General features: G+C 41.0%; 1 protein-coding gene across 5 annotated transcripts in view; it reads right to left on the bottom strand.

Annotated features, from left to right (window-relative positions):
- Positions 1–1,141: 1,141 nt before the first annotated feature.
- Positions 1,142–23,941, bottom strand: part of SNRK (SNF related kinase) — an 81,536-nt gene continuing 58,736 nt past the window's right edge. For all 5 annotated transcript variants that reach the window (XM_037890353.2, XM_037890355.2, XM_037890356.2 and 2 more), the window contains 4 exons: positions 23,288–23,429; positions 19,213–19,425; positions 13,991–14,125; positions 1,142–5,052 (listed from right to left, as the gene is read on the bottom strand). In XM_037890353.2, coding sequence (XP_037746281.1) covers positions 3,834–5,052; positions 13,991–14,125; positions 19,213–19,425; positions 23,288–23,429 — 1,709 coding nt within the window. In that variant the 3' untranslated portion in view covers positions 1,142–3,833. The remainder of the gene's footprint in view (positions 5,053–13,990; positions 14,126–19,212; positions 19,426–23,287; positions 23,430–23,941) is intronic.

The following is a 23,941-nucleotide window of genomic DNA, read 5'->3' as shown; positions in this document are numbered from 1 at the left end:
CATGGGACTTTCAACTAACCGCTTCTGTAGCCTTAACGCTGGTGTTCCATATTAAGTATACACAAGTGCAATGTGTAACTCATCGAGTGCCCTGGTACCCACTGGAATTCACAGGTCCAAGATAAGCACCCAGACTCACCATGCATTGTGTGGGGAGAGGTACAGAAGATCGGCAGCTCTCCCCTCAGCTTGTGAACACCTAAACTAGCCAGTAAGAAATGCCAAGGGGCAGGGCCTAACTCCAGATTGGAGGGAGATGCCTTCTCCTTTGCTCAGAATTCTGACACGAACCCTCAGCTGGAATTAGGCACCTAAAACAGCTTAGCTGCACAGGGGGTGGGGGGAGTAGAGACGGAAAGCCTATCCCCTTTATAGCCCAGTGGTTAGGGTAGTCTCCTGCAACATGGAAGACCTGCTTTTAAATCCCTGCTCTGCCTGATTTGAAGCAGGGACTTGAACCCAGGTCTCCCACATCCCAGGAGTGCCCCAACCAGTTGGCTATTAGCTACTCTGCATCTCAATCTCTTCCGAAGCTGTTCCACTTTGTAAAAATAAATATTTATTGGGCCAGAAAAAGAGAGAGTTTGGTAGTCCGGTGGTTAGGGCACTTTGGCTATGGGAAGTGTGAGGTTCAAGTTCATGCTATAAATCAGGGCTTCAAACTTGGGTTTCCCTCATCCCAAGTACCCTAGCCACCAGCCAGACCCAAAAATTCCCAGCCTGCTTGTAGCCTGCTGTCTCTTGTGCAGGTTAAGCATGCACTGAGCACATCTCCTGGGACAGACCCTGCTTAGATTGACAATCCTGTTAGGGCATAAGTATGAGCTTCACTGCTGAGCAGCTAGATGACATTGCGCATACCCAACCAGCGAAAATTTAGGCACCTAGAGGAATAGGGGACAGCTGAGTGATGGTTTTGTAAATGTCAGTAGTGCCTAACTACTACTTTAGGCACTTCCGTGAATCTAGCCTCATGTTGCAAAGACTTCCCCATCTGTTTGAACCAGACACCACCACCACCACCACCACTTCATATGTTCTGATAAGTGATACTAGAGCAGAAGAGATTTTATTTCACCCCATAGTGTAGAATGAATAGTCTGATTTAGCAAATTGTATAAAGTTGACATGGAAAACAAAGTTTATGCACCAATCAAGATGTCATTTTTATTAACTGGATTTTCCATTTCTGACACACACCGTGAATGTTTACACAATGAAGAAAGCCAAACATTGCTGGAAGCAACCGACAAGATCAGCTGATATTTCTGTACCCTCTTAACACACACATTCTTTCTTGGTGAGAAGTTATTTAATTCTGTTCTATTTTATTTTTACTGCTACGCTTAAAATTCTGTGTCAAGATTGTCACATCTTAAATACAGATAAAGTTTCTAAAGGTACATTTATATATACACACGGAGAAAAATACAAGACTAATTGTTTTTCCACAATATTTAATTTATATGCTACCATAACTATATGCAACTTTTAAAGACAGGTTAAGGGGTACAAGAAACTGTTTACTCGCTCTAAATAGTTTGGTCCAATATTATTTTAATGTAGTGGTTATTCTCTCCCTTCCTTTTACATGACAACATAATATAACATACAACACATGCACAATCATTCACCTATGAACAAATGGATAAAAGGATAACACTCAGACTAACTTTTGTACACCCAGAAGTTCAACCAACCATACACAACTAATAAGGCTATAATACAGCTATGCAGCATAAATGGTCAACACTGCTGTTCTAAAGTGAGCACCATATATACATCTGTATATAAAAACATTGGAAACAAAATACACCTGGGGTTAGTTAAAAGGTGCCATTCCAAGGCTGTACATAATATCAGGAAAGTATTTACAATACTTGGAAAAAAAAGCTGCAATAGTTTATTGCCAATGCCCTTTATAAACTTTTCTCTTACTTTTAATATAGATGTTATGCTCACTGTCTGTGAACCACACATCTTATTTCTGGCCCTTTATAAGATCCCTGCTCAAAAATATCAAGCAAATGTGTTCTATGGCTTCACCCACACATCTCTTCTTGTAGCTTTCAGTTTATAAATATCACACTGACTGAACTGCAACTGTAGCTTAAAACTGAAAAGTTCCATAAAGTAAAATGTTTATCACTTGTTTTGTTTAGGGAGCAGAATGTATAATCCCTAGCTAGGCTAGCCAGTAAAAGTACTCGGTGCAATATAGATTGTCCTAATAAAATGTATCATACTAATTAAGAAAAGCCAGTGTGAACTACAGAGATTATGACCAAATGTAATGCAGTTCTTTGGTGCTCTACTCGCTCTACGGTGTCCATGAAATGCATTGTATTTGACCATTGTGTAAAAATGTTACAATATGCTAAACAGTGTAAACTCCTCGCAGACCATTCAATGTCTGGCTGGGGTGCTGCTACATAATACCACCAATTTTTACTAGCATTGCTTTGAAGACCCAGTGCACAGCATGAAAAAATAAAACATTCTTGCCCTTCCCAAAATTAGGAATCTGCAATATATTTTATTCTAGATAATAAAATTCCACAAAAAAGTTAGTTCTTCTGCTCAAAAGTAACCTTTTGTACAGAAATATTCTAACACACGAATTTGCCATTATTTTAATGGCAATGGGGACACAAAATGGAAAAGCTAATAGCTTTAAAGAACGTGGAAGGGTATTTTCTTATGTGCCCAATTTTTAGTTTTTGTAAATATTGGCCTTGATTTTAATAGAAAATGAGAGTACTGAGGGAAATTAACAAAACAGAGTAAATACAGGAGACAACACAACATATTAAGTCCTGACAAGAGCCAAAAAGTCTAATGATGAGGAAAATTTTTATCGGACAATAATACTGATTAATTTAAATTTGCATCCAATTATTTAAACATTTTCCATTCTTTATTGCATTTTGAGATCTAAGGGTCACACTCAGAATAAGAAATGCTAAAATATTTAAGGTAATTGTCATGATAGACTACTACTAACGGAAGTAATGTATACAAACTATTTATTTTCAGTTAGAATGTAAAAACTCAGAAGTAGACTTTATAATTTACCTTTGTTATATTAAAAAAGAAGATTGTCTGCTTGTAATACTAACACATTTCTATGGGAAAAAGCTGCCTTACAAATCTAGTTGCTTTTTAAAAAAATCTTGCCTATAGGAAAACAAGATCTTTTCAGTTTGATTTTGAGCCACAACTTTAACCATATAGCTTAAGACAAATAGGTGTGGGTTTAAAATCATAGTTTAAGATCACTAATTTTCAGTGCATCTTTGCTTTGTACAAGCCTTGGAACATCTGAAAGCTCCCTGAGGAGTTTTCAGCATCAAAACATTATTGCTTTGGTTCTGTTTCAGACACACAGAAGTATGCCACATATCACATATTTTAGATATCACAGAAGGTCAGAACAAGAATTAACATTTCACAAGCAAACAAAAGCTTCTCTCTCTCTCTCTAGTTTAAGTGCAGAATATGAAACTTCCAAGTGCTACATTTACACTAGGATCCAGATATACATTTTAATTTAATCCAGATCTTCCATAGTAAAATTATGTGTGTAAAAATTACACAATAAAATAGTCTATTATGTTGGGAAAGAAAGATGTATTGGCTAGCAGCATGCACAAAGACCATGCATTGTCATACCATCAAGCAAACACAAAATTTAAATGTAATAAATAACTGCTCATAAAGCCCACTTTAAAATATTAAGACAAAAAAAGGGGTTCATTGAAATAAGGTGTTCACAGCTCTGAACAGGAAGAATGGTGTTGTCAAGTAGATTGAGCTATTAAGTCAGGTCACTGTCAAATGACCTGACAACAACTAGTTTGACTGGAGGTACACAGCAGTCCCTCCTTGGGGTTCCGCTGAATATTCACAGATATAGTCTTTTCACAGAGAGGTAGTTGTAGCACATTATTTTTCAAGTTCTTACTCTTTATCCGTTCCAACTCATTTGCTGTGTCTGACATTTGGTCAGAAAAGAATTTTATGCTGCCCAAAGATGAAGCTGGATTTGCACTCCCAGTAGAACTTATGCACATTTTCCACATTGATTTCTCTTGCACTTTCACACTGGAAAATGACAGATTGTTTTGAGGATCAATAATGTATTTAGTGCTGCCATGAATCTGTGAACCTAAGCAAAGGCTCATCAATTTTAGGCTTTCAACCAGGTCCCCTGCACTTCTAGAAGATAACTGCATTGAGTTTCCAGATCCAGCACATTTACGAGTAGAACCTGAAGTGTTATTAGTGCTACCACTGGAGCCTGTGGAGGGACTTCCCCCACTTTTGTTGTTATCACTAGGGCTTGTTTTGTCTACGCCTCCATTTCCATTGCTTGGTTTGCTCTGTCCACCACCATCTCCTTGGTTTCCAGGTGGCCCTTCGCTACTATCCCGTCTATGCCAGGAGTATGTAAACCCACTATCTTTATCTAGCCGTCTCCTACTTTCTGAGTCATCATCACTAGTTTCTGAGCTACTGCAACTAGACCCCCGACCCTGGCTTTTCCTTCTGTGGTAGCGCTTATGCACTGTGCTCGGTGAAGCAATATTCATTTTTAACCTGCTAAGCTTTGGGGGTAAGTTCTCATCCATGTCAAACTCATCATCTGACTCCCCTTCCTCAAATATCTGATTGAGGACTGGTGCACTCTTCCTGGAAGTGAGACGATTTGTAACCGAAGGCTTGCGGCGCAAAACAACTTGAGTTGAAAGAGAAATGGGTTTCTTATCTTCTTCATCTTCCTCTTCATCTTCTTCTACTCTAAACAAGCACTTCCGGCCACTAGTGGTGGGTTTTAAGCTCACTGAAGGAACCACTGAAAGTGCTGGCCCAGCTAATTCAGGGATATCCTCTTTCTTTGCTGAATCGCCAAGTGCCTTACTTCTGTGACCATTAAGAACATTTTCAGCAGTGCGAGCTGGAGACTGAGGAACAGTTGCATGGGAGAGAGGAGAAGCTGTAAGGTCATCCTCCAGGTCCTGGGGTACATCGATTTTTGTTGGCCATGATTGCCTACGTAAGAGATTGTGAAGGGAAAAAAAGGTAAAATTAGATTTGACTGATAGCTTAAGAATACACAATATAAAATCGTCACAGTATAGAGAGATCATAAAGGCCACAGCAATTATCCTACTTGGCAAGCCAGTACAATTTATAAATAGTAATTTTAAAAGAAAACTTAAGAAAAATGATAAGTATAATTTAAATTGGTTGTTGCCAATTTAGAGATCTGCAAAATCCATGACAGCTCTCAGAAAACAAATTGAAAAAACTTTCTTCAACGTCACAGAAAACACTAAATCAAATGTTTGTGGGAGGTCTAGAATCAGTATGCACTTGGCAGGGAGGGTCCTGTTCCTGGAGCTTTTCAAACACAATCTAAGAATGACGGTACTGTAGACAAGGTTAATCTGGAGCTTTTTTATTCTTTCCAGTCTTCAATCAACAATATAAAAGCCATCAATTCAATGGCTTTGTATTTGCTCAGACATATTGCTAGTTTTCATCTTCTCATTCACATATTTTTAAACCATTAATTCAGAAAAAAATGACATTTTCAAATGTCAGTGTCTTTTTTTCTCAACGTATGGTCTAAGTTTGCTTTTACAAAATTGCCTTTACTTAAAGTACACGAATACAGCTGATAGAAATTTTTTACCTTAGAATTTAAACTGTAACACGGTTGATGTACTGCCACTGACTAAATCAATTTCTCCTAGTCATTTTAATATTCAACCAACAAGTCATATGAGTCCAGGCAACAAAAAAACATGATATTTTCCAAAGACATTTTATCTGTAATTGAGTGGAACTTTGAATGTAATATGACTGCGTATTCAGCACAAACCTCAAATCAAAGCAGCTATGAAAGAAGTGACACTTTAAAAGGTTGCAGAACAGTTTTTCAACTAAAGGTTGGGGGAAGCCAACAGGTGCAGAGGAGCACACCGTCAGGACAGACACATCCATTAGAGGAGTATTTATTAAAGGGGTTACTCCAAATCACAGTAAAAAAGAGAGGATAGAAGTTGACAAAGTACAGGTAGGAACTGAATAGAAACAATCAACAACAAAAAAGAGTCCCATTCAATTATGTCCCATGAAGGCAGATAAATATTAAGATGGGTGAACTTGAGTGTGTGGTATTAAATTAGGATATTGATATAATTGACATCACAGAAACTTGGTGGAACAAAGATAATCAATGAGACACGGTAATACCAGGGTATAAAATATACAGGAATGAGAGTAGGTTACGCTGGTGGGGGAGTGTCACTATATCTGAAAGAGAACAAAGTGTCAAATATAGTAAAAATCTTAATTTAACTGAACAGTACCATAGAACAGTCACAAGAGTAAAATACCTGCAAACTGCACAGAAACTTTAAAAAGAGGTTCCAACTAAATGCATACCCCAATTAAAAAAAACAAAAAACACTAAGACCATCAAAAAATCCCACTATGCTAAACAAGAGTGAAAGAGGTGGTTTGAGACAAAAAGGCATCTTGTAAAAATTGGAAGTCAAATCCTACTGAGGAAAATACAAAGGAGCATAAATTCTGGCAAGTCAAGTGCAAAAGTATAATTAGGCTGGCCAAAAAAGAATTTGAAGCGCAACTATAAGACGACACAAAAACTAACAGCAGGTTTTTTTAAGTACATCAGAAACAGGAAGCCTTCCAAACAATCAGTGGGGCCACTGAACGATCAAGCTGGTAAAGGAGCACTGAAGGAAGACAAGGCCATTGCGGGGAAGCTAAATGAATTCTCTGCATCGGTACTCACTGAAAAGGATCTGAGGGAGATTCCCACACCTGAGCCATTCATTTTAGGTGACAAAGCTGAGGAAATGTCTCAGATTGTGATATCAAAGGAGGTTTTGGAACAAACTGATCAATGCAACAGTAATAAGTCACCAGGTCCAGATGGTATTCATCGAAGAGTTCTGAAGGAACTCAAATACGAAACTGCAGAACTACTAACTGTGGAATGTAACCCATTGCTTAAATCAGCCTCTGTACCAGATGACTGGTGCATAGCTAATGTGACATTGATATTTAAAAAAGACTCCAGAGGTGATCCTGGCAATTGCAGGCAATTAATCCTAACTTCAGTACCAGACAAACTGGTTGAAACTGTTGAGAACAGAATTAACAAACATAAATAAACACAACGTGTCAGGGAAGAGTCAGCAAGGTTTTTGTAAAAGGAAATCATGCCTCACCAATCTATGAGAATTCTTTGAGGGGTTCAACAAGCACATGGACAAGGGTGATCCAGCGGACATAGTAAACTTGGACTTTCAGAAAGCGTTTGACAAGGTCCCTTGCCAAAGGCTCTTAAGCATCGTAAGGAGTCATGGGATAAAAGGGAAGGTCCTCTCATGGATCATTAACAGATTAAAAGACAGAAAACAAAGGGTAGGAATAAAGGATCAGTCTTCACAGTGGAGAGAGGTAAATAGCAGTCCCCCACCCCCAATCACCCCCAAGGATCTGTACTGGGACTTGTGCTATTCAGCATACTCATAAATGATACAGAAAAAGGGGTAAACAGTGAGGTGTCAAAGTTTGCAGACTATACTAAATTACTCAAATAGTTAGGTCCAAAGCAGACTGCGAAGAGTTACAAAGTGATTTCACCAAACTGGGAGACTAGGCAATGAGATGACAGATGAAATTCAGTATTGATAAGGGCAAAGTAATGCACATTAGAAAAAACAATCCCAACTATACATACAAAATGATGGGGTCTTAATTAGCCGTTACCACTCAAGAAAGATCTTGGAGTCGTCATACTTAGTTCTCAGTGTGCAGTGGCAATTCAAAAAGCTAACAGAATATTAGGAACTAGTAGGAAAGGGAAAGATAAGACAACAGAAAATATCATAATGCCATTCTATAAATCTATTGTATACCCACACCTTTAATACACATGACGTTCTAGTCATCTCATCTCAAAAAAGATATATCAGAATTGGAAAAAGTACAAAGAAGGGCAACAAAAATGATTAGGGGCATGGAACAGTTTCCACATGAGAAGAGATTAAAAAGATTGGGGATTTTTCAGCTTGGAAAAGAGAAAACTGAGGGGAGATATAATAGAGGTCTATAAAATCACCAATGGTTTGGAGAAAGTGAATAAGAAAGTGTTATTTACCCCTTCACACAACACAAGAACCAGGAGTCACCCAAAGAAATTAATAGGCAGAAGATTTAAAATAAAGATAAGGAAGTATTTCTTCAGTCAACCTGTGGAATTCATTGCCAGGGGGTGTTGTGAAGACCAAAAGTATAACCGGGTTCAAAAGAGAATTAGATAAATTCAGGGAGGCTAGGTCCATCAATGGCAATTAGCCAAGATGGTCAGGATGGAACCACATGCACTGGGTGTCCCTAAACTCTTGACTACTAGAAACCGGGACTGCATAACCAGGGGTGGATCACTCAATAAAGTACACTGTTCTATTCAATCCCTCTGAAGCATTTGGCACCAGCCACTGGTGAAAGACAGGCTAGATGGACCATTGGTCTGACCCAGTATGATTCTCAGTACATCAGAGCAGTGCTTGGTTCACCCGAGGATGGGTTACAAACATGGCTTTCTGACACAAACTGGGAGGTGGGGAAGCTAGTGGTACTCTTCTGTGCTCCACCTACATCAGACACTGCTCACAGTTGATTAAGCAGATTTTCATACTATGATCATGTATGTATGCTCTCTGCGCTCAGCTCCACTTAGTGGGGTCCAGATGCATCCATGGGCTATGCTGGGCTCGGCTTCCCCTCTGGGAGGCTCGAGTGTCCCACTGGGCCTTCGTGAGCTTGGCTTCCCCTTAGGAAGGGCTCAGATTCTCCAATGAGCTCTACTAGACTCCTCCTTGATTTGGGGGCAGAAAAAGTGGTGATATCTTCCAAAGCCACTCACTGGGGGTGCCCCTGTGGAAATGTTCACAATAGACTCTTCTCCTTTCTGATGCGCTTTGGTGACTTGGACATTTAAAGTATGATTGGCAACTAAGTTAGCACCCAGTGAGATGAATGGGATAGTTTAGACCTCTCAGAGGTGTGGTTTCAGGCTCTGCAAACGTAGGAAAATGTCACTACACATCAATGGTATTTTCAAGAACAAGGTGGAAGTATGAAAGGGCCATTACATTGTAACAGTTGAATGTGAGCCCTGGGTACGGCAGTCACAAAGGCCCTCTAAGTTGTGCCAGGTTGTAATAGCACACTGGGGAGCATGCTGCAGCCTCACCTCCTCCCAACCCCTATGTTCGCTTCATGCTATTTGGGAAGTTTCCCTTAACAGAGGACTATTGGAGCTGGCTGGGGATCTGGCCCTCTATATTTGTAATATTAGCATGTGTTATCAAGGTCTCCCTCTAGCCAGTAACATGCCATTCATTCTGTTAGCAAGTAAGAACAAGCTAGAGTTCTGATATGTTGCATGCTTGGTATTTTAAAATGCTAGTCCACAAACATCACTAGTTCACAAAATAGACCTTAAGAAATAAACTAATGACACATAATACTTAGCTTAGAAAATGAATATCTAAAACATTTGCAAAAATAGACAGTGATTTAAGAATGGACTGTGGTGTCAATGAAATAGGAGTTTTGAGACATTGTGTGTTGTCAGTGATAAAGACAAAAAGAAGAACAATGGGATCTTGATAGTATCATCATCATGACTAGGCAACATTTTATTCTCATTAATTACAACAGGGAAATAGCGACTGTATAATTTCTACAACAATTTTCTTATTTTCTGTGATTTCCAATAGGTTTGAGATGACAGAAAAGCTCCAACCTGTGAGTCAGTTAAAAATAAGTTTCCAAATATGTCTTAACTGCAAAATCAAAGTTATGCAGCAGTCCATCTTCTTCCCTACAGGGCCTTTATTTTGGTAGATCTTTCGGATCAAGGACAATATCTACACAACAAGTAACGCTCTCAAAACTACTTGGAGCTGTAAGAACCAACTATCCATAAAAGTACGTAGCTCTGCTTGTCACATGGAGCAAAGGAATATTTGCAGGGCAGGCATTAAACAAACTACTCCATTCATTTCTACCAGCTCACCTCAGTCTTGATATAAAATAACTTACTTCAGTTCTTGACATCTCCTAAGCAGACACTACCAGGTATAATGAAATATTTTTTTGGTCCACATTAATATTTCAACTCAGAATTCCAGCACTGCATACCTCCCCACATTTCAGGTCGGTAAAGCATGATGGGTCCTGCCTCTAATGGATGGGGAATTGAGTGCAGCCGCAGAAGTGGGAAGAGGGGTTGCACTGCAAGTCTATCCTGCTCTCGCCCCACAGCTGTCCTGTTCCATGGGGCTGGCTGGGCTCAATTCCTCTCTCTGGTGGTTGGCCTGGCCCCACTGATAGAGGAGCCGGGAGAGAAAAGAATATGGCCAGGGCAAATCTGAGTGAGTGATACTGCAACCTCATGTGCCACGGCCAGGTTGTAACACCTGGAGCAGGGAACCAAACCCCACCAACCCCAGAGGACAAGAGCCACTTCAACTGGAACAGGGGTTTTACAGGACAGCCCTGCAAAAACCAGGACTGCTGGGAGGTCTGAAAGTCAGTGCTATAAAACAATCTTTTAAAAACATCTGTCATTTCAAAGGCATATTCAGGGTTTTCAGTTTATGGTGCTTAGTTTTTTTGACTGTTCTAACAGTAAACACTGAAAAATTTGAGTATTCTATTTGGATTTATTTTGAAAATGCACAGATTCTTTCATCTTATTTCATGTAAAATAAGAACAGGGTATCCTGGGAGTGTCAGAATGAAAGGCCATGGTACCACAGCAGGAGAGAAATAATCTCTTCAGCAGCAAGATCAAAATGATTTAGGGGTTTATAGCTAAAAATGAACACTTAATTGCACCCAGCAAATAAACTGTCAGCCAGTGCAGACCATGCAGTACAAATACGTTTCCTGCAGCAAAGACCACTAAGTGAGCTCAGTAAGTGAACTGAAGTTTTCAAATGGCCTTTGGAAGAAGCTGCATACAGTGTGTAAAGCCACCAAAGCCGTAAACCTAGATCAGAAACAGCAGGCAAACTCCTCCAGTCAAGGGAGCTGAACTAGTGTTAACTAGTTCTACAAATGTATCCCCCAGTCTACAGTAATTTCAGGCTTGTATGGGTTGAGTCTCAGTTAATTAGCCCTCAACTGCCCCAGCTGGCTTCAATGAAGTGGGGGTATAAAATGGAAAGATGTCACAACCCACATCTCCCCATTATTCTTCCTAATGACTCCCTATATATGTTGAATGGTAAGGATGACAAAATGGAATCCTGCTTGAGAAAACCCTTGGAACAGAAGAGCAATTGCCTGATACCATCCTTGGAATCCAAGGATGGAGCCTCTCAGGAGTATCTTCATTTCCACCCCCTGGAGTCCAGACCTGGGTTAACCATTCTGAAGGCAGGCAAGAGATAAAAAAGAATCAGCACAGGCACCTGATTTTCATCCATCACTGGAAGGAAGTTAGTGACGACCACTCTGTACTATACCCAGGCCTAAAGACACAGCCACTGGAAGGGAGGGAATCAAAGATTTCAGGAATACAAATATTGATGGAACTACCTCAGCACAACCTCGATAATCTTTCCTAAAATGATAATCAAGACAGGGCAATAACTCAAAGATGATTCTCAGTGTCAACAGATCCTTGCTCAGGGAACCCCTAACAGCAGCAGGCTTGCTGCCTTCATCTCAATCAACACATTAACGCCACCAAACAAAACTCAGAGTTTAGGGGGAGAGGGTACCTCTTCCCCGTGAATATTTTAAATATAGCAGAAACTTTCAGTTTAGCATGTTCTCACTAAAATCCTCTCCGTTTCTTTCTTCAGCATAAATTTGATCCTAAATCTAAAAATGCAAAAGAATTAAAGGCTGGGTGAACACACCAATACCAACTACATACACAAAAGCAGCAGCAGATTTCTCCTATCTTTTCCACATGAGATGGAGCGACCACAGATTTCAGGAGCATTGCTGACAGTTATTACATTTTTTACTCCTGAGGGAATTCTGCGCCAAAAAAATTAAGTGTACAATTTTTTAAAATTCTGCAAAGTTTTTCAAATTTTATTGGTCAATAAATAAATGTGACTCCAGCATGGCAGTGGGGACCACAGGCCACTGGCTACGTTGAGGTGGGAGATCAGCCTGAAGCCCTCACCTCCCCTGGTACAGGGACTCGGCAGTGAGGCTGCACCTGACCCTGACACAGTACAAGGGCTGGGCCTGCCCCAGAAACATCCCGGGGCCCTGTCCCTCTGTGCCAGGTGCACCAGGCGTGGCTGGGCAGGCTCAGCCAGCAGGATGCAAGTGTGGAGGGGCTTAGTGTGGGAGGGTCCTGATGTGCAGTGAAGATGTCTGTGTGTGGCAATGTGGGTGCTGGCAGCTCAGTGGGAGATCTGGATGCACAGGGGCTCATTGGGGGGTTCCTTGGGCAATGGGACTCCGCAGGGGATCCAGGTGATGGTAGTAGGGCTCAGTGGGGGGTCCAGGTGCTGAAGGAGTGGGGCTTGATGGGGTGGGGGTCCAGGTGCAGCTGGTTAGGGCTCAGTGGGCTTGAGGGTCTGGGTGTGGGGGGCTTGTCCGAGGGGTCCGGGTGTAGGGCTTGTCAAGGTGAGGGTTCGATGGGCCTGCTTAACAAGGGAGCCCCAGCTGCTGTCGAGGAGATGCCGTATGCTGGGCTCCCGCTTCCCCCTCCGATTCCCCTATCCCCTTTTCTTCTCCATCCCCCTCCCCTCACTGCCACATTCCCCTCCCCCTATCCTATTCCACCCCTCTTCCTTCCCCTCTCACCTCCCTTCCCTCATTTCCCCCCCAAGCCTCACCGCTGACACTCACTGTTCCACAGAAAATAGGAAGGCTCCCAGCACACCGAAGGAGAGCCCAACTGGCACTAGGGACCTAGGAGGCTGTGTTCAGCTGTAGAGTCAGCGGAGCCCAAGACACAGCCTCCAAGCTGGGCAGCTCTGCATTTGCAGAAATGGGGGAGGGGGCAGTGGCACATAACCCCGTGTGCTCCCCCATGCCTCGCCAAAAAAACTGCACTCGGTCATGCCTCCACCCCCGCACGGCTTCCCTTTGCCCCCCTGCCATTTTCTGTAGGGAAAAGAAGGAAATCTGCATGGGGGTGAGGGGTTTGCTGGTGAGCAGTCCAGCAGAATCTCCCCAGGAGTAATTTTTAATAGGATTATACAGATCAGTGTTTCTCAACCTTTTCGATACCAGGGACTGGCTTGCTGCCTTCCTAAACTGTGTCAGGGAAATCCCAGGGACCAGTACCCATCCACGGAACAGTTGTTGAGAGACACTGACAGATAAACGGAACTTACTGATCTATGTTGAAAACATTTTTATTCCTAAAAATCAGTTTAGCTAAGAAATAAATCAAGTAGAGTGAAGACAGCCATTTCAACATGTTTCCTTAATAAATACATCTAACTTGTTAAAAAAAATCTCAAAACGTATGTCCTTTTTAAGGGCTTCGTCCTGAGAAGTACTTGAATTAACCTAGATTTACTGAAGCCCAGAACACGACCTGACAACTAAATCCTTATGTAAACTTCAGTTCAGCTTTTCCTTTATGATAGATCCCCATCAGCACCGGAGTGCAATTAGGGAATTACACCATCAGAATAGTTTTTACAAAGTGGAATTTAAACCAACAGAAGGAAATCATACCAAATAATTTCTCTATCAGACATAATACAGGTATGACACTTTGAACATGACCTCCCCATGGCAGATATAAAAATCTATTCTAAAGCTTGTTTATATGTTCCCCCAAAATGTTTTGAACAAGCAATGAAATAATATTTTTCTGTTTTTTAACGTTATCTTGGAATTTCAAAACATTCTGATTAAATTGACTAAAGCACTGAAGTGTCTAAATGCTCACCTGAACTGAGCTTTGATGTTGCTAGGGCTTGCAGATCTGGTTTGAATTTCTTTCTCCTGTTTCTCTCTCAGAATCCTCTCAGCTAGTAAGAAGTAAGTAGCAGTGATATGATTGTATTTGTTAGTTTCCAGGGCCCTAAGGGAAACAAAGAAAAATGGAACACATCACACACCAACGATTTTCTAGAACTGGACACATAGCTGACACAACTTAGAGTGCTTCACACAGAAAGTAAAGTTCCTGAAAATAGAAATTAATATTTTTGACATCTTGAAACATGGCTTTTGACTTATTAGAAATGGGGCAACCAAATATGGCAAATTCAGTAATTAGATTTGGATATATTTAGAAAAGCATCCAAAGGCTAAATAAGTTTTCCTTTGTTACACATATTTAAGCAATAACATTAATTGAATACGAGTTTGTGTTCCGAAAATGGCCTCTCCCACTTACAGACAAATGCTGAGGTGAAGTGGAAACATATAGTTTTGAAGCAGCTGGAGCAAAATCTCACATTCCCCTCAGTGTTGTCGTAGCAAACTTGCAACAAAATTGAGCTTTTAAGGTTACTAAAGGAGTTTCCTAGACACTATAATCTACCAGAAGATCTAAAATAATGGGTTTAATGGGGTCTTTCATGGCCCTTGAACGTTTAAGAGGCCTTTCCGAAGCTACTGCATATATATAAAATATTTTTAGAAATAAAACATTTAAAGCTTCTAAATCCTAAATGTGCTTTTTTTTAATTGTTTAAAAAGACTTCAGGTTACAGAGAATTCACCATTTACACTAGTTTAAACCTGTAAGTGACCTATGCCCCATACTGAAGAGGCAGGCAACCCCCACCCCAGGTTTCTGCCAATCTGACCTAGGGGAAAATTCCTTCCTGACCCCAATATGGCTATCAGTTAGACCCTGAGCATGTGGGTAAGACCCACCAGCCAGACACCTGGGAAATAATTCTCTGTAGTAACTCAGAACCCTCCCCATCTAGTGTCCTGTCTCTGGCTGTTGGGGATTTTTGCTACTGGCTGTCACCAATAGGCAACTTGCCATTCATTGTAGGAGATCTCACCATCCCATCCCCTCCATAAACTTATCAAGCTCTGTCTTGAAGCCAGTTAGGTTTTCTGCCCCCCTCCCTGCACCCCTTGGAAGGCTATTAAACATTCATTGTTTTAAAAAAGTTTTACTGGTGCAAAGTAGATAGCTTTCCTACAATTTGACTGGATAACATTCTATTTTTATAACACAATAACTTTTGAAAAAAATTGAAAATTTAAATTTAAAATCATTAGATGAGTAATAGTTTTAGTAATATTGTATAAGCAAGCAATGTTTGCAAAAATTACTTGGAAGGAAAATCCCAAAATAAACTAGTTGCACAAAAACAGCCTCGCTTTTTAAGGTAACAGATGTAGCACAAATCAGAATAAGCATTTTACATTTTAAAGAGATCTAAGAGTTACTTAAAACCACAGAAAGCTTTTAGAGTAATCCAACACCACTCAGACTGATTTTTTAAAATCTTTATTCTAAGTCTGTGTCTATAGTAGCCATTTTCTCTTTAAAATTTCCCATCATCGTAAATACTTGTTAAGCTCCACCAGTAACAGGGTGGATCTGATTTAAATAACTAGTCAGGAAGACTCGATTTAATCATGGTTTTCTACATAAAAGTGCATTCTTGTTCGTTGTTATAACCTTAATACATACTCTTCACAACTCAGAGATAGATGTAGGTTTCATTTTTTAGAAGGTACACAGTATACATTTTTAAACAGTGATTTATTTTGAAAACTTTTCAGGTTAGTTTTACAGCTATATCTGAAAATGAATGATTGTTTGGTTATTTCATTTACCAAAGGTAACTGAAGCAGATATTTATGAAGTCACTGAGAGGTGAACTATCTCCAATTCAACAGGTTAATCATTGATATTTGGAGGATTTTCTTGCCATGCTGTATTAGGAGGAGAACATCATAAGACAGACATTTAAATTGTTTTATTTAACTAAAACAACAAACGTTAAGTATTCTGGATTTTTTTCTTCAACAGCAAACATCTGATGGCAAGCAATTTTAACAATTATATCTATTTAACTACCAGCCCTGAAAATTTACTGTGTGCTCTGGCAGTTAAGTTGTGTTCTTCCTTTCTCACACATCATCATCATCAAAACATTCTCACAGCCAAATTTTCCCTTCAGTTAACCTTTGTGCAATCCGTGTTATCTTCAAAGGCTTCGGTGAATTTAACAGGAGTCTTGTCTTTCCATTAACTTGGAGTCAGTCTTTTCCATTGACTTCAGTGGGCATTGGATCAGGCTTTAAATGAGGCCTTTAGTTACCCTGTACACCATCAGTCTTCACTGGGGTCTCAGAAATGTAAGAGGACATCCTTTGGCCTACAAAATATTTTACTGGCAATGTGTGAGAGGGAAAGAAAAAACAGTTTCCTACCTTTCGTAACAGTTGTTCATGTCCATTCCAAGTAGGTGTGTTCATGCCACGTGCACAGTCAGAGGGTTTTTTCCCCTAGCGGTACCCATCAGGTCACTGTGAGCCTCCTTGAGTCGCGCCTTCATGGCAGCATATATAGGTCCCTGCCGACCCGCCACTTCTTCAGTTCCTTCTTTCCAGATACTCTGACAGAGGGGAGGCGGCTGGGTATTGGAACGGACATGAGCAACACATCTCGAACAACAGTTACAAGAGGTAGGTAACCGTTTTTTCTTCGAGTGTTTGCTCATGTCGATTCCAAGCGGGTGACTCCCAAGCTTTATCTAGGAGATGGGGTCGGAGTTTATGGGATCGCTGATTATAGCACCGCTGTGCCGAAAGCTGCATCATCTCTGGCCTGCTGTGTAATGGCATAGTGCGATGTAAAGGCGTGGATCATTGCTGCCCTGCAGATGTCCTGGATAGGAACTTGAGCAAAGAACACCACTGAGGATGCCTGCGCCCTTGAGGAGTGTTCTGTCAGCGTGGCAGCAGGTATCTTTGCCAAGTCATAGCACGCCTGGATACAGGACGTGATCCAAGAAGGGGTCCTTTGGAACGAGACTGGAAGCCCCTTCATACACTCCACAATGGCAATGAAGAGTTGCACTGATTTTTGAAATGGCTTTGTTCTTTCAATGTAGAAGGCTAATGCTCATCTTACATCCAGGGAGTGTAGCATTCGTTCCCTGTTGCTAACATGGGGCGTAGGAAAGAACACAAGAAGAAAAATGTCCTGGTTTGCGTGAAATTGTGAAACTACCTTCGGGAGGAAGGCTGGGTGCGGTCACAGCTGCACTTTGTTTTTACAGAAGACCGTGTATGGGGGATCCGAATTAAAGCCTTAAACTCAGACACCCTCCTGGCTGATGATATAGCTACCAAGAACACTACTTTTCAGGAGAGGTAGAGGAGGGAGCATGTTGCCAAGGGCTAGAAAGGAGGTCCCATCCGTCCAGAGAGCATAAGGTTGAGATCCCATGGAGGAGCTGGCTGTTTTACTTGAGGGTACAATCTGTCTAATCCCTTGAGGAAGCGGCTCACCATGGGGTTCGCGAAAACCAACTGATTGGCTGCACTGGGGTGGAAAGCTGAAATAGCGGCCAGGTGCACTTTTATTGATGACACTGACAGACCTCGCTGTTTTAGATGCAGCAAAAAGTCTAGGATAAAGGAAATTGATGCCTGTAAGGGTGGAGTGTGCTTTTGTAATGCCGCAATGGAGAATCATTTCCACTTGGCCAGATAGATGGCCCTCATGGATGGCTTCCTGCTGTTAAGGAGGACCTCTCTAACAGGGTCTAAGCATGTAAGCTCCAAGGGGTTCAGCCACGGAGTTTCCATGCCGTGAGATGGAACGACTATCGATTGGGATGCTGGAGGCAGTCGTGGTCCTGGGTGATCAAATCCGGGACCAGAGGCAGAATTATTGGCGTGTCCGCCGACGGGTTTAGAAGCATGGTAAACCAGCATTGGCGAGGCCACACTGGTGCTATTAAGATCATTGATGCTCTCTCCCTTCTGATTTTTCAGCAATACCTTGTGTACAAGTGGGAAGGGCAGGAAGCATATAGTAGGTGGTACTTCCAAGGGAAGAGAAAAGCGTCTGCAAGCGAGCCCAGGCTGTGATTCAGGAAGGAGCAAAACTGGTGACACTTCCTGTTGTACTTCCTTACAAGGAAATCTATTTGGGGAAACCCCCACCATTAAAAGATGTTGATAACATCCAGGCAGAGGGACCACTCATGATTGTAAAATGACCTGCTGAGATGATTGGCCAGCTCATTCTGGGAACCTGGAAGGTATGATGCCTCTAGATGTATCGAATGGGCAATGCAGAAGTCCCACAGCTGGAGGACTTCCCGGCACAGGGGAGAGGAGCGAGGACCACCCTGTCTGTTTATATAGAATGTCGCTGATGATGTGTTGCCTACTGGTATTGACCGACACACATCTCGCCTGCAGATGGGCCTGGAACGTCTGGCAAGCAAGGCGGACCGCTCTTATCTCCCTGACGTTGATTAGCAATGGAAGTTCTGCCTGGAACCAAAGGCCTTGAGTCTGCCTAAGTGTGCGCCCTCCCCCGCAAAAACCCTAACTAATACTAAGTTTTTAACTATACAGAAACACTAGAGACAGTCCACTAGGGGATCACTTGCCGTAGCAAGAGAAGAGCTGCTCTAACAATCATCACTGGCAGTAAGAAGAAACTGAAGAGGTGGCAGGTCGGCAGGGACCTATATACGCTGCCATGAAGATGCAACTCCAGGGGGCTCCACAGCTGACCCAACAGGTACCGATAGGGGGAAAACCTTCTGACGACTGTGCACGTGGTGTGCACACACCTACCTGGAATCGACATGAACAAGCATTCGAAGAAGAATCCAATTTAACTGGCGCTCATGGTGAATTTGACACTTTTTACTCGTAAACTGAACGGATCTGATAAGGAGTAAGTGAGACATTAAAAATAAAATCCTGTCTTTGCAGAAGTATTTTTCAGAATAGAACTGCACTTAAAATTAATTCATCAGATTAAATCTACACTACTTCAAGTAAAGAACTCTATCACAGGCTCAATATCTCTTGTGGGGCTTTGTCTCAGCATTTAGGAAGAAGCAGAAAGTCATTTTTCTGTGATTGCATTCAATTTTTTAGTAATTCTCAAGTTAAATATAACATTAAAATCATCAAATTGCATGTAGAAAATTGGTAACTTACTCTACTATTGTATCTCGATCTGCTATATCGCCAAGGACCATGCGTTGTATTATACTATTGTGTTCTTCCTCAGAAAGGTTTTTGTATGAAACCAGAGGGATATTGTACTTTGTTGCAGGCGATGGGTCAACTCCTTGGAGCCATGGATGATTTTCAATCTCTTCCAAAGATGCTCTTCGCTTTGGGTCTCTCTGTAACATCCGTGTAATTAGACTAGGAACAAAAAATAAATCTATAAACAAAACGTACTAATATGTTCAGAAAGTAGCCATCACAACAGCAACACTAGGAAGAAGACTGTTTTCCTTTTGTTACTATGAGCTCATATTAGCCTCTTTTCAGACCTTCCAGTAAAAATAATGCAAGTACAGTGTGACTGGAACCTGAATCTGCAGTCACAAAAATACTCTAAATGACAATGCAAAACTGAAATGAATAAAGCAACTCAATCATAAAAACTGCAGACATAGCAAACGCCACCATTTCCATTTGATTTACTTGAGCTCTTTCACCTCTACACTCTTCTGGACTTTCATTTTCTATTGGTTGGCACAGTACTTTTCACAGTCATGTCCCAAACTAGGTGGGCCTCTAGGTGCTACTCCAATATAAATGTTGTTTAAAATTATTAATACATTTTTTGCTATTGTCATCAAATGTAAGGCATTACAAAGAATGTAAGAAAGACAAGGTGGAAAAGGTAATATCTTGTATTGGGACAACTTCTCTTGGTGAAAGAGACAAGCTATTGAGCTTACACAGAGGTCTTCTTCAGATCTGGGAAAGGTACTCAGTGTCACAACTAAATAGAAGGGTGGAAGAGATAAGGAGTTAACACATGTTGCAAGAGACCGTTCAAGGTGAAATGGGCAGTTAATACCTCTACAATCATAGGACAAAGCAGGATTAGTGGTTACAGATTGTTGTAATGAGCCATAAACCCAGTGTCTTCATTGAGTCCATGGTTTTTGGTGTCTAGCAAAGTTATGGATTTCAGTTCCCAGGCTTGTCTTTTGAAGGTGTTGAGCTGGTTTCCTTTGAGAACAAGGACTCAGAAGTCAGATATGGAGAGACTGTTTTGTGAAGAAAGCGTTTACCCACAAGTGATTGGGTGTTTTTATCTTTTTTATGTGAGAGTTCACCTGAGAGCATAGTGACTACTTCATGTCACCCACAGACCAGGACATACCAATTCTAAGCAGCACCAGCCCCTCATAACAACAGATGCAAAACTTGCAGACGTATCGCCACTGCTACAATAATCAATACCTCCACAACAAACCTTTTAAGATAATTGGGTCCTGTATGTGCTTATCACACCATGTGGTGCACCTTATCGAGTGCTTTAAATGCCCCAACAACAACTGTGTGGATGAAACAAGACAATCACTATGCTCTCAAATGAATGTGTCCTTTTCACAAACAGAAGTTTGGTCGAATAAAAGATACTACCTCACCCACCATGATGTCTCTAATATTCTGTGATCAACACAGCTACAACAAAACTGCAAACAAAGAAAAGTGTGTTTTATTTTAAAGTAGGAACCAGGCCCTAAGTTCTTAAGTATCAGCAAGAGGAAGGGGAGCTGTCGAGAGAAAGAGCTGAGGACTCTGCAATGACAAGCTTTTTCTTTCTGGGTAGATGCTAAATCAAGTGATATGTCTCCAACTGCGAGCAGGCAGAAGTGTAACCCAAGCACAAACTGTCACAGAATGTATAGAGAATGGATATTGTATGACTAGCACATTTCTACTTGCCTAATGTATGCAGAACTTCAGTTTATGCCATGGCAAATGACAGCATTTGCCCCAAATTACCTGCTTTGCACAGGACATGGAGCTGGTGATGGAGGATGTTTAGTGTTGATGCTCCATTGGAACTTTAGCACTTCAAAATGTAGCAGAAAAGGTAAGGGGCACAGCTATGAAGGAATGCTTGAACTCACGTACCAAGCATGCTAGGCAGGACAACAATCTAACTACACGTTATAATGCAATGTATTCCACAAGTTGTTTTTTGTTAAATATGGGAATCACGATATGAGTAGAGAAAGGAGTTACAAAGGAAAGAGGAGGTCCTATATTGCCTGCACTGTTGACTCCTAAAAACTGCCAAGAAAAAGGAGGGACATATACCGAATATCATTAGTCTATCTTTTTCCCTTGTAATTTTTAAATTTCAAAGAGGACGGCTGGGTGGGACACAGGAAAATAAAGGACAGCTTTCTTCTCCTTTGCCAATATGGTCTCTGTCTCCAAAAGATGTGTTATGTATAGATAGCAGGTTTCCAAAGTTTTCACTCTACCTCGTATTGCAAGTACAAAGAGGTGCAGAGCTTATCCATCAACTTTGCTATGCTTTCTAATGCATCACAAACATCCAAAGATGCTTTCACCCAAAGCAGGACCATCTCTATATCTTACTTACTGAGATTCTTAAAGTCTCTTCCCCAGGAGAAATGGGCAGAAGTGGTGGAGGGAAAAAAAATCACAATCTTTACTGCACACTTAGAATTGAAACCCACCGACACAGGACCTAGTATTTCCTGATACAGATTATTGACCAGAGGCTAGTAGATGTGGCATACCAAATCCTATCTTTTGGGAGAAGACAGACAGGGGAGGGGGAGGGAGAGGGAGAGGCTGGTGCACAGAATGATCAGACCTACCAATTCTGGTTTTGGCAGTGACAATTTCACCCAATACATTCATTGGAAAAATAGTTATTGGTTTATGGGGTCTCAAGGAATTTCTTCTAGTAGTGCTCAGTTGATTAATTCTTTCTCGTATGCCTCTCCTGGATTGTTAACTATTGATACTTCTAAAAGATGTGACAAGAACAGCTTTTCTGCATTACTGATTATGCTAAGTCAGCAGAATCAGCAGAGCCAAATTCAATACTGAGAGCTAGAGCACAAAAAATAACTACAGCTCACTTATGACACCGAGTGCAGTACTAAAAAATGCACTAGACTCCACGTCATATATGAACGCAGGTATGGCTATTACAGCAAGCACCAGAAGGTGGAAGACATTCACCTGGTCCATGCAAAAGATCAGGCTCTGCTTGAACTCCAGTGTTTGGCATAAGAGGAAACCTGAAATCTTATACATGCACTAGGCCAATGGTCCCCAAAGTGGGAGACGCAGCAGGGCCCGGGCCCCACCCAGCCTTGCTCTGCCCCAATCCCAGGTCCCTTCCCAGCCCCTGCCCCCAGCTCCCACCTCTGCTCCTGGCCTGGAGTGGCGCGGACACATTACATTTCTGGTAAGGGGAGACACTAAAGCAAAAGTTTGGGCACCACTGCACCAGGATATTCAAGGCGTATGGAGTGGTAAAATATTCTGTCATTTACTGAGGACTCTAGCTATGCTTGAATAAAGATTCTAACAGAAAGGGGGAATCTCACATCTTGGGGATCTACATTTAGGGGCTGAAGCCTACATGCATCAACCTGACTTCAACATATGGGGAGTACTGAACGATTCAAAATCGTCAAAGAGCTGCAGTGAACATTCCAGAATAAACATCTCAAAATGAGTCATGATTCCTAAGTGGCATGTGCTATTTACATAGATATTTTTTCCTTGACACCCAGTATGTTGATTTTGGGACTGCAATTTTAGTAGGAGATAAGCAAAAGCCTGATGCCGTATTCTTGAGCATAACAACTAGTGACAATATCCTTGAACAACTATTCAGACAAATAATGGTTTACTTATGACCGCCCCAACCCAAAAATCTGTGACAACTTTGCCTAATACAAATGTGTGGAGAGTCTCAGGCTCAAAACATTTCAAAGGAACAAATTCAGTCAACGTTGATAAAGACTGAAAGAGGCAAAGAGATTAAAGATGTAGTAACGCTGCGCAAGAAGCTATTTAACTGGTGCTAACAGAAGAATTAACAAGTTAAGGAAACTGCTGGTAACATAGCAGGGAATTTTAGCATTGGAAGCTCTGTAAAAATAGTATCAATAAAAACTTCCTGGCACCTGAGAAACCAGATTCTAGATAATTTGTTGGTAGTATACATATCTATGAATGCTACCAAATTACTTAATATTTTACTTACTCTTTACATTCTTTGGACACATGCGATGGCACTGTGTATTTGCAGTCCATGATCATAGTCAGTGTTTCACTGTCATTTGCTTCTTGGAATGGTGGTTGTCCACATACCAACATGAATAGGATAACACCCAGGCTCCATATATCTGTAAATTATAATACACGTTTTAAACTTATTGCCAGAGAGACAGAAAAAATACTGCCAATGTAAAGTGTTTGCTAAATTTCCATTAAGGTTTCTAACTAACTTAAGTATCATCATCAGACTGTCTTTATAGGCATTAACTGTGGAATTTACAATTCCTTTGTAATGAAGTACAAAATACAATAGGTTCTACATTTTACTGACAGCTTTAAGATTTTGGATGGAAGGACCAAAATTTATGATTTAAAGCCATGCAGAAAAATATGGGAGTGCATTACAATCTTAAATACATATCTATTTCCTGACACCTCCGTTTTTGCTGCATTTTATACTGAATTTCAATAAAAGTTGACCTTTTTCCATTGTTAAAGCTTTACGATTGCTCATGATTACAATTAATTGTGAAAAAAACATCTGAATTTGTTAACAGAGTCCTCTCTCATTTTGTAGCAAATATTTATTCAAAGTCAGACTATTTTGCTCATTCAAAACTAGAAAATGTATAGACTACCT

Source organism: Chelonia mydas, chromosome 2, assembly GCF_015237465.2.
Source record: "Chelonia mydas isolate rCheMyd1 chromosome 2, rCheMyd1.pri.v2, whole genome shotgun sequence".
NCBI classification, from domain to species: Eukaryota; Metazoa; Chordata; order Testudines; family Cheloniidae; genus Chelonia; species Chelonia mydas.
This window is presented reverse-complemented; position numbering and strand designations above follow the sequence as displayed.